This window comes from Nasonia vitripennis (genome assembly GCF_009193385.2).
Source record: "Nasonia vitripennis strain AsymCx chromosome 2 unlocalized genomic scaffold, Nvit_psr_1.1 chr2_random0010, whole genome shotgun sequence".
Taxonomy (NCBI): domain Eukaryota; kingdom Metazoa; phylum Arthropoda; class Insecta; order Hymenoptera; family Pteromalidae; genus Nasonia; species Nasonia vitripennis.
This window is the reverse complement of record NW_022279617.1, coordinates 2,142,900-2,154,624: the sequence shown is the minus strand read 5'-3', so window position 1 is coordinate 2,154,624 and position 11,725 is coordinate 2,142,900. Positions and strand designations below refer to the sequence as shown.

Genomic DNA, 11,725 nt, shown 5'->3' with positions numbered 1-11,725 from the left:
CAAAACATTGTTTGTTTTATCTGATATACCTGGAAATGCTTATCACATCCGCTATGTTAGTTTGCATTCATTAAATCCATATTGAATAATATGAAGAAAGAATCGTTCTTTACGAATATATAAAGAGATCGGAAAAGATAATTGTCAGTTACTATTGAAATCATTGTGAGTAAAGGTAAGAAATTACGGTCTTTATACATAATCCAGTTACTAGATCGTGAAATCATTTTGACTTTGCAGTTAAAAACATATTACTTTTCTATACATTATTATTGTTGAAATAACTTCGACTGCAGCAACAAATTATTAAAATTCATTATTTTCAATTTTATGCGCATATAATAAGTTTTAAATAAATTGTAACACCTTTTATTGTGAATGTGATTGAAATATTATCTGTTAACAGTACAATGTCGAAACGTGTAATTGTACTGTTCGCTTTGGTGCTTACGGGCATCATTGTTAATGATGACTGACGCAGGCGAGTGCGATACAAAAGTTTGCATTTGTACTTTTACAAACATCTCCAAGGTCACAAATTTGATGAGACTAAAAATGTAAGAAAATATGAAAATGATTGTAATATGCCCATGAATGTTTAAAGAAATATTAAAAGTTACGGTATTATTGGATTTACATAAGAATGCGTGAACAATTATTTTGTAGACTATTGCGCTCGGAAAGTTGCTTGCGCCGTCGGTTTGTCTAAAACTAAGAAAATATGTATAATTTCACAAATTATACCGTTCTCGGATTCTTGTGTGTGCATCATGTTTGTTGCAGTATTTATGATACTTGCTATCGGGGTGCTGCTGCGCCGCTTGATCCATGGAAGAATTGTATTATCAACAAGTTAAACGAGATTTGTTGACAAAAATCTCTACAGGCAATCCATCTGATTTGTTGACAATAACTAATTTTAATTTTTTAGTGAGAACATTATCTGTACGAGTAATAAATGCTTCTTTTGACTGTTATAATATTCCTCAACACACAAGCGCTAATTTGGTAAATATAAATATGAAAGTATAGGATGTACCGGCATGTATACGTATTCTTAGAAATCACACCGAATATTGCCATGAATAAGTCTGTTCCAATAATTTAAATCTATAGACTAGTGTGCTCTATAGTCTGTATTTCGGATTCAGGTAAAAGTATAGAATATAGGCATTTGCGCGTGAAAAGAAAGGTAGCGATCTTCGAAGACAGTGCGTGATATCGAGCGACTGATCTGTCCGCCGATTGACCGTCGCGCTAATACAATCCTATTTGAATGTGCAAATAGATAAAAATTGCTTGGATTACGGTTTTTCTAAACGGTACGAAACAGTTTAAGTGACTATTAATTCATTTTCGTTAAGTGTAGTTATGAAGATGTTATTATTAGTTTTAAAGGCGATCACAATAACGATAGTGCCGTTAATTATATTTTCACGAAGCCAGGCTTATGGTTGCAACGAAGCAATTTGCGCAAGTACCGTGAGCAAGTGCATGCTAATAAACAGCTGCAAATGCGACTTGACTACGTGCAGCTGTTGCAAAGATTGTTTTCTTTGCCTTAGCCTTCTTTATGACGAATGCTGTTCTTGTTTTGGTTCGTGAATTTTTATATTTGATCCAAGTTATTGATACTTATAATATATTATATAGTGACAAATAGGTAGATGCAAGATAATTTAAAAATACGCGCATTTATTGTAAAACTTAATTTTGCCATTGTATGATTTTTGATACTCAGTAATTATTTACTAAAGGCAAATATCTAACTGATGAAATTATCATATTGCAGATCTTTGTCCAAAATCGAACGATACACAGACTGTTCCATTAAGTAAAAAATCTCACGTTGAAGACTTTGATGAACCGTTCCCAGAACTTTTTCGAGCACTGAATGAAGAACCAGATGAACATAAACGGTGGAATAGTTTTACATATCCAATCAGTTTGCCAAATAGGATACTTTCGCCTCAACAAGAGAAAAACTTCGAATATTATATGCGTAAGATTTATTTCAAATTTTATTCAAATCTTATTGATTTATTTGATAACTGATGTCAAAAATATTAAAAAATAGTTGCCTGAATAGGTAAATGTGGCTGATTCTAAATGAAACAGTATAATTTATAAAAACGCTCAAATTTTTCGGTTTACATTATGTTAGATAAAACGATCCGATATCTATTCATTGTTTCAATAATTAATTACACATAATAAGTACTAAATAACTTCTAAGCGTAAAAAAGTAATCACCGCACAGGCATATTAAAATAATTAGTATATGCATTTAGCTATAATATATTTCATGAGATATATTACCATATGCATAAAAAAGTGCGACTGTACTAAAATAATTAATTATATTCTTTAAATAACAAGTTCTGGTTAATAAAAAAGTATATATTTTTTGTGTTGTATGGGATGAATCGCTATGATAAAATTATAAGTATTTTTTCAAACCCATACACATCGCGTTAGTATAGTGTACAATGTACACATATTATGCTAGCACACTATCGTTGCATTATATCATAGATCAATTGAATTTTTCAATTCTATAATCGTGCATTTGTTAATACACTTTTATTAATGAGTAATATTAATAACTATATAAAATTAACTATGCGCAAAATCTAAATTTAATAATATTTGTTTTCAGAATCAGCTGATAAAAAGTATAATAGCAAGACTGTGAAACTCCAGGCAGCAACTACGAACTGCACAGTTTCTTTTTTAGCTGAGTGTAATTCTTGGAGTAAATGCAAACAGTCTTGTCAGTCTATGGGAGCAACGAGCTACAGGTGGTTTCACGATGGATGTTGTGAATGCATTGGTGAATCGTGCATTAACTATGGTATAAATGAATCCAGATGCTCAAACTGTCCATCAGAAACTAAGAAACTTGTAGAAGACGATTATGATGATTATGGTCAAGATGAAGACTATGACATAATGATTGAGGACATATAAAGTTAAAAATCTTTATTTAAATATTTTTTTGGTAATCTCAAGAACCATGCGTACATTTATTTGAACAAAAATGTATGTTGGGTTGAACGTTCATTATTATTTTGAACATATTTTAATATTTTAGATGACGAATTGTAAGATGAATTTTCATTATTCACATTAAACTATATTTTACGATAAATAATTACTAATGGTAACATTTTTTTCAACTGTGTATTTTCCTTTCTTAATAAGAAAATGTTAGCAAGAAAATTCAAAAATTGTTCGATTATTTAAAGATTTGGTGCCTCGCCGTTTGAAGCTTGCTCTCGCGTTCTCCAAATCACACGAGTGATACAAAATAAGGGCGTAAAGAGGGCTTTTTGATTCCGAGTGTGTAGTTTGCAGTACGAGTCAAGACGAGTTACCTTAAGCCGAAGGCAAGTGCATCTCCGAGCCGAGGACGAGTACTCTAAACCACACGAGGCCAAAAAGCCTGCTTAACCCTTGGCGCACACCGTAGTTTTTGTGACGCATATATGAATTTTCACATTTTTCATGGCTATATAGCGGAAGTAAATTGGCTGTTTTTTTACACGGCCACTACACAACCATGAATATTTAGAAATAATAGTACAATTGTTTATCAAAATTTTTATTAATTAACACAAGTATTAATATTTATTCAAATCCTTAAAATTAAAAAAAAAATTTTTTAATTTACAAAAAAAGCCGGCAAAATTTAAATTTTATATCTATGATATGATAAGAAGTGCGCGAAGCGCACTTAGATTCCCTAGTCTATTATAAAGAAATTACTTTCGACACTGGAACGAACTATCACAGTATATACCTGCCGGCAAAGGTATGTCATAAAGTAATTAAAATTGAACGGATCGGATCGATGCCCTGAATGGTTCAGCGGCGTGCTATAAACTAGAAGCGCAGGTTGGAATTCGCATAATCCTCCACTTCTATTTTCTCTGAAATGGGGCGGCATAAAATATCTCTTATTTCATCTCTTCTTTAAGGCCCAGACTTTCTCCGAAGTGAGGCTGCACAAAATATCTCTCATTGGCTCAGGTAAAACGGGATGCCGCCCTCTTACCGTAACTCCAGCCTCTACGCAGGAAAACTGCACGGTGCCCATCAACAAATAGAGGGAGAGAAAGTCAGTCTGATCCCGTCGGTCGCGCAGACAAGCTGTCTTCAACTTCAAGTATTTTCGACTGAGTGAATCTTTTTAGTATAACAAGTTTTCGTTCAACCTAAAAACTGCAGTTTATTATGTTTGGTACAGACAAGTTTCGCGACTCAAAGGACTTCGTTACATATGCTCATTCAAATATTTAAAAATAATTTGTCGCGGTGTCCTAATACTAGTAAAATTTTTAGTGTTTTGTGAAAGTGTGTATCTCGAGAAACAAGTGTAAGATTGCAAGGTAGCTTTTTTTCAATGTGGTTCCAGACACGAATATTCCGGAAGCCACGGCATTTAAAATCTAAGGATACCGTTACACATAAGTTAGAAACGTAATCAAATAGTCGTTCTGTAAGTTTGTTCTATTATTTCAAGCGACTATACACGAAAAATACATGAAAAATTTTTATTTTAAAGGCGTCATTTTAAATATGTCGTTCATGCTCAGCTGTCAATGCATTATTCCAGAACAGTCTCCCGTAAGAGAAAGAATAACGTTGAAGGCTTGTCAAAGGCTTCGAAAACGGCACACTACGGCGATGGCTTTGAAAACGCCACATCTTGACAGCGGGTTCAAGAACGCTGTATCTCAACTCACTTTTATTTATAAATTTTATGAGTAGATTTTTGCTAAGGCTATTTTGAAAGGTACTTTATTCGTTTGAAATAGCCGTAACAATATAGTGTATTACGAAATAAATGGCGTAAATGTACATTACAATACTAATGGCTTAAGTGGCATTTTCTGGTACGGCGAGTTAACCAGTTCCAGAAAATTTCATTGGGGACACGCGTATCGTACAATATTTTGAAATCCGCCAAGACACGCTTTTCCGTGGCGTAAGCAGTTATTTCTGTCACCATGAGGTTAGGATCTGAGTGTAGCGAGGGTAATAAGCAAGGTGCTAGAAAGTACTACTCACGTCACAGATAATCGTGTCTTAAGAGATATTTCATTACCAAAGCCGCCGCGGAGATACGCCGTTTTTAATCTCAGGCGTCAATTTGTAATATTTAATTTCCTTGGAGGAAGTAGCCAGTCAGCATTTTTAAAATATTTTTTAGCTTTTGAAATGCTTTCAATTCAAGCACAGTGTTTGTAAAATTACGCTTTATCGGCAAAAATGCTCAGCTTTTGATCTCAACTATTCCAAAAAATATTACTAAAATGCTTTTCGATTGTAAAATGTCAATTGAAAAATACACATATTGGACACATTAAACATTTTTAAAGATAGGTATTATGGTATGGCCAACACGGCTTATTAATGAGCCACTTTAAAAGAAGTGGGACACTTTACGATCGAGGTCTTCTAATTTTTGAGGGCACACTGACCAAACCAAGTTTTTTACACGTAGTTGGAATTATAAAATGTAAAAAAAAACTGTAGCGCATTGATACCATATGTGAACAAAAAGTTACAGACAAACGGCAAGGCGAAAAGTTATCAGCAATTTAAAATAGAGAAAAATTCGTCGAAAATGTGAAAAAATGTCTGAAAAGCCACAATTTTTACTTTTCTTTTATAAGATTTCCGTATTTTCGAAAAATTTTTCTCTATTTTAAATTATTGATAACTTTTCATAGAAGAATTAAAATCGAAGATTTCAGGCTCTGCTGCCCATCAACGCCGGAAAAATAATGTTTGCTCGGCCAGGTAATAAATTACCCGGGCGCTATAAAGACTATTTTTTGGTAATTACTAATTGTCCCGTAACTTTTTGTTCACATATGGTGCTAAGGTGCTACCCTTTTTCTTTGCATTTTATAATTCCAAACGCGTTTAAAAACCGCTGCCAATTCTTTGGCACATAGCTCCCTCCAACGTGTGATTCCTCCCTTATTTCTATAATTCGTGTAAATAAAGTGCCTGTAATTCCGTGTGGGCGAGACACAAGCGTGCTGTCATCGCATAGCGAATCTTCGCTATAGGTCCCGGTCGCGACGACTCGACGAGTCGTCTCAAGTCGTTCACGGAGCGAGGGCTGGACCCGTTCCCGAGACGTCGGGGACCTGTGACGTTCTGGGCGTTGCCACCCCGGGATATCTCCATCTTCTCGATCGACAATCTACCAGAAGAGAGGGTGGTCCGTCACGTACAGCGCACCGATATTTGCGATTTGCGGCGTTATTGTAGGGGCTGATCCCCGAAATATTAGGTAAGCGAGCGCTCTGTAAATATAAGGATCGATTATCCACTGCGTAAGTTAAATTAGATAATAAGTTTTGACTTTTGTATTTTATGCTTACATAAATTCATTAATTTACTTGATAAATAAATAATTTCTATTTCACTAGCTTGCTCAGGCTTTTCCCTCTGTTCCGTGAGGGTTTTTATGCCTAAGTAAGTTACTGTTTATATTTAGTTTAACCGCGAAATTGCTGCATTTTTATTTAAGGACCCGACTACTCATTCCTTTTCCCACTTCCTTCATAAATGTAATTTGACTGTTTTCAAAAACTAGTCGCCAAAACAGCTTAAAATTCATACAGCAAATAGATATTATCGTTTCTTATTGTCATACATTTTTTCAAATCGTTTGACAATTTAGTTTTGGGGATATTCATTTTTTTTTTAAATCACCTTTTATAACATAACTGTTCCCGACGTACGGGCGCGGATCGAAGTGAGAGCAAAGATTGGCGGACAAGTGTTCCAGCGCGTCATGCAAAATGTCGCGTAAGCCTCGTGGTATGTGTGGCTACTTGAATACTTGAGTATTTTTCTCTCCCTCAGGTGCATACAACCGGTAATTGGAGATACCGCGGGGCTAGGAAAAGCCGAGATTTTCCTGCGCGGACATGATTAGGCTAAAACAAGCGAAGCTTGTTGGGAGCATGTTGTCCGGATCGACTGCCATGAAGTGAAAGCATGGAGTCGTTGTTCTGCGCTTCGGTCGAGCGGGCGTGCGGATGGGAGTTTCAAATATTGTTAGATTTATAGTTGACAACGAGTTGGCGTGCGTTTAGGCTAAGATATTTTTTTATGTATGCGCTCTGTTCCTAGCGTAGGTTTTTCTCTCAAGAGTTTTTTCCTGCGTCGCGGGCGAAAGCCTGAGTGAATGTGGGAACAGAGCAGGGACGAAATGTGAAGACGGCTACGACTGCGGAGCACGTGCGCGTTCGGGAACAGAGGGTCTTTGTTCGCGGCACAGCGTTTACGGTCCAGCGCTGCGCATGGTGCCGGGTCAGGTTCCGAGCGGCGAGAGTGCGCGCGTCACCGTGTTTACTCAGCGCCGGGCGCGGAGTCGGGTCCGATTTTTTATAGCTTTTCGCGGAGGGAAAATTTCGAGATTTAGATGCATCGGCATCTGGCGATTCAAACCGGCGGACGAGACCCGGGAAGGGGAACTCGAGTTTTTGGGACTTTGCGGGGGAAACTTGAATTGCTCAGTGTGTCCTCAAAAATACAGGACCTCGACTTTTCGATCCTAAAGTGTTCGACTTCTCGTAGAATGGCTCATATACGATTGATGCCTAATGCCTCATACACGCGAATATTTGCAAGAATATAGCACTAGCAAAATAAACGAAATTTTCATTACCTATTCGTAATGATACGGCCGTAGTAGAAACGTTCACGAACCATTCGTCAACGGCGGGCCTATTTTATGAAGTCCGACCAAGAGTTCCAGCAGCCATTGGCCAAAAATACGCGGTTGTCCAATTTTAAAACTTGTACAAAAAGATAATAAATCATCAATGCCTGCTTAAATAATTTATTAATATGACTCTATTATTGATAAAAAAGCATTAGATTAAACGATAATACAGTTTTGACATCGTAGAATTAGATTTTATGTGAAAAGGTGTGCGCACGAATCGCCACGAGTGACTATAGAGCGCATGTGCGGCATCAGCTGCAGAGCGCATGTTAGCTAATACTCACAAAGCAGGCTTCTAATAGTTAAATTTGGTTGGGCAGCGGTTGGCAAACCCCGTGGGCCAACCGTTGGTGAATGGGCCATCGTGGTTGGTGTATTTTCTACCAGGGAGCTATAATAAAATATTGAAAAAGCGCACGAAAAGACAAGATGATATCTTTAAATATAAGGCGACTATTGATTAAGATTTGTCCTACCCAAAAACGGTCATGGAAAATTTTGTTTATAAGTCCACAAAAAATTGTCAAAGTCTTTTCTATAAAAATCCTATCTGATCTCTATAAGAAATGCTAATAGTTAGGTAAAAGTGCCGGCTCTTTCAGATTTTAAACATAAGAATGAAAATTAAAAAATAAATTAAATTGACCATCCAATAAATAGGCGTATATAGTCCAGTAAATCTACGGGGAAAAAAGAGCAAATATTTTTATTTTTACTTGACTAATATTGGGGAGATGGTCGTGATCAATCTCTAATAACAGTTGGAGATCAGAATAGATTAAAATAGAGCATGAATGTCGATTAAAATAGATTAAATAAATTGATTTTAATTGGCGTTTGTTTTCCATTTTAATATTTTAATCGGTTCTCATTTTCAACTATTAGCAGAGATGAGAGATTATAACGCACCTACCGTTTATTATAGTTTAGAAACGAAAATATTTAGCTACAGTGAGTATACACATATTTTTATATTGATTGATTATCGTATTGTTTAGGATCCACATGAGTATTGGTAGTTAGTATTAGCAACTCATCTTTTTTTAAATGTAATAATCATAACCACGATTATTATTTAACTTTCAAAATACTTTTCTAATTTCAACATCTTCGCATAAAATCATAATAAGTCAACAAGAAAATTTAGCAAAATATAATTTATAATATGTGTGTATGTGTATTTTGAATCCCAGAGCCGTAAGATGTGAGTACTTGGATCGATATTAGGGGCTATATAGACAGACTATGTTGCTCAAGCGATGGTGAGGTAGGATCTTTACTTTCTCCGGTAGTCGGTAACAACATATTGCTTTTTCACCTTTACCAATAGTAGCATTTTAATGTAGGGGTAGGTTAGTCCGGTTGGTTATTCACCGAGTTTAGTTACTTTGCTCTGCCGTCCGTATTTATGGCGGCTGATCCAAAAACTGTCTGTGAAATAAATAGAACACTAAGTTGTTATAATGTGGTTTATTGTAATAGTATGACGTGAAGAATTCTTAGTTATTTAAGAGAAGACTGACTGTATATGGGGAATTCTACGGGAAAAATAGTCTTTCTTGACTTCAAAAATAGTGAAAAAAATTGTACGGGCACGCGTCCGAATCACTTATTTTCTATTTTTACATGTTTCAAACAATGCACAACCATGTTCCAACACTAAAAAACTGCCTTGTAAATGTTTTCTCGGCCCCTCAAATTCGTCGAAAACTAGCCATTGTACTTAGTCTCTAAAGGCGCAAACAGAAAATGAATATTGATAGGATGAAAGTACGGGATAAGAGCTTTGATTTAAAAAAATTGTGTTAAAAATGTGTAATTGAAAATATGGAAAAATCGCGAAAAAAAGCTACGAATTTTTTGACCTGAAATTCTCATAATTTTTCCATATTTTCAATTCTATGGAACTTTTGATCAAATCAAGCATTTTATATTATATTTAATTTAAGTTTTTTTCCCGCCCTTTCATCGTACCGTAGACTAAGTACAATGGCTAGTTTTCGACGTATTTTATAGGCCGAGAAAACAGTTTCATAGGGCACTCTTTTAGTGTTAAAAAGTGATTTTACATTGTTTTAAACATGTACAATTAGAAAATAAGTGGTCCAAGCGTGTGCCCCAACAATTTTTATTCGCCGTTTTTAAAGTTGTAGAAGTATATTTCTACCTTAAAGTTCATACTGAGATAGCGACGTCTATGCCCAATCGCGATTTAAATATTTTTCTCTAGAATAAATATGAATTTTTGGTTATCGCTAGTACATGGAAATATTAATTTTTTTAGATTGAAGTTTATCCTTATACTAGTTTACGTATTATATTTGCGTAATATATATCAATATACCAAGCTTGTTGATAATCGATTTTATAGCAGTAGTATTTCGCTTGTATACTGGTTTTAGTAATAAAATAAATCTATAACACATCATTTACATTACAATTGAATTATTCACGACTGAACTATAATAGCTACTATATTTCCTGAAAAGCGGGACTAAAGTAGCATTTTATTCCCTCATATTTTTTTTCCCGCAAAGTGCGGGATATAAATTCTTTATTCACGGCTTAACTATAATAGCCATTTTATTCCCTGAAAAGCGGGACTAAAGTAGGTTTTTATTCTCTCGTGTATTTTTTGTCCCCCATTTGTGGGAATAAAGTAACTATATTCCCTCATTTGCGGAAGTAAAATTTTTAATTTTTTGAAAATTTGAAAAAAAATCTGATTTAAAAAACTTTTGAAAATTTTATTTGCATTGACTTAAGTCACACTTTTCAAGGAAATAAAGTGGCTACACAGTTAAGTCGTGAATAAACTTCTATATGCAACACGTGACTATATTACGATACGTGTGACCTAAGTAGCCAATTAGTGCACGGCGTGTATTAGCCCGAGCGCAGCGAGGGTGATAAAACGCCGTGCACTAATGGGCTGCTTAGTTCACGAGTATCGTATACAATTTTATAGCACAGCTGTTTAAATCCGCCAAGTCACGTCTATTCGCGTTCTATACGCAGTCCATCGTTGTACCGCGATATACACGGTGCAATAATAGACTACTTAAGTCATGATTTAAGCCACACTGTGCTATAAAGTCGATTATTCCCTAGGGTGATTACTGTCCAGTAAATCCACCCGCGGGGGTGTTTAACAACTTTAGTCCCTTGTTGCATATTGTACTATTACGTAAGTGATACTGCCCATGTAGAGACTGCATTTAGAACATTCTATACGTAAACTAACTGCCTACGTGGTTTATCAATGTTTTTTTTTTATTTTTGATCGAACTCATCTGTCATTAAAGTGATTTACACACATACACATACATATATATATATATATATATATATATATATATATATATATATATATATATATATATATATATATATATATATATATATATATATATATTTTATCGCAAACTTAACGCATGGGCAGGGAGAATGAGTAGGGTTTTATTTTGCGCTCAAAAAGTTCTGCTAGGAAGATAATCAAGCCTGTTTGTGCCAGACTTCCAGCTACTTGCCCCAAATTATCGCACTGTGTTTGGCTCTCGTGCTTATCGATGCATTGATTCACTGAACACCCAACTGCTCGCTCTGCGACTTTAGGCTACCACAATGTTACAATTGGCCAGGGCTTCTTAGTTCCAGAATGTGACTTGTGTTTTAAATGCAAGAGGTCCCGCTAGCAATAAGTAAATATCTTAATTATTAAGACCAATAGGATCTGCATGTGTAAATACGTGAAAATATGTTAGAATATTTTTTTCTGACTGTTCATAGGATGGACAAAAAAAATCTCTTGCGTGATGAATTAAAAGAAATTCGAACTCTAGAATGTCATGCATAAAAATATAAAATTTCGCGATCACACCAGAGCGCAGGTCTATAGACTTGCGCGCAATATGATAACTGATACAAAACCTCCCTCACTAACTCCTCTACCTGTCTGCGAGAGCTTGC

The 11,725-nt window shown here is 35.3% G+C and overlaps 1 protein-coding gene and 1 long non-coding RNA gene across 3 annotated transcripts; one reads left to right on the top strand and one right to left on the bottom strand.

Moving 5' to 3' along the window:
- Positions 1-353: 353 nt before the first annotated feature.
- LOC116416554 lies at positions 354-1,060 on the bottom strand. Its single transcript, XR_004226933.1, has 2 exons — positions 638-1,060; positions 354-549 (listed from the first exon to the last, which is right to left on the bottom strand). It is a non-coding gene; the product is annotated as an uncharacterized LOC116416554 (long non-coding RNA).
- Positions 1,061-1,169: 109 nt separating this feature from the next.
- LOC100119935 (twisted gastrulation protein homolog 1-A-like) lies at positions 1,170-3,154 on the top strand. Of its 2 annotated transcripts, XM_016981623.2 has the most exons (4): positions 1,172-1,322; positions 1,391-1,597; positions 1,793-2,002; positions 2,660-3,154. In XM_016981623.2, exons 2-4 carry the CDS (start codon positions 1,495-1,497, stop codon positions 2,968-2,970), a joined length of 624 nt encoding a protein of 207 aa, XP_016837112.1. In that variant the 5' UTR covers positions 1,172-1,322; positions 1,391-1,494; the 3' UTR covers positions 2,971-3,154. The 2 variants fall into 2 exon arrangements, with proteins under 2 accessions (XP_016837111.1, XP_016837112.1); XM_016981622.2 differs by having other exon boundaries at positions 1,170-1,597.
- Positions 3,155-11,725: the final 8,571 nt, after the last annotated feature.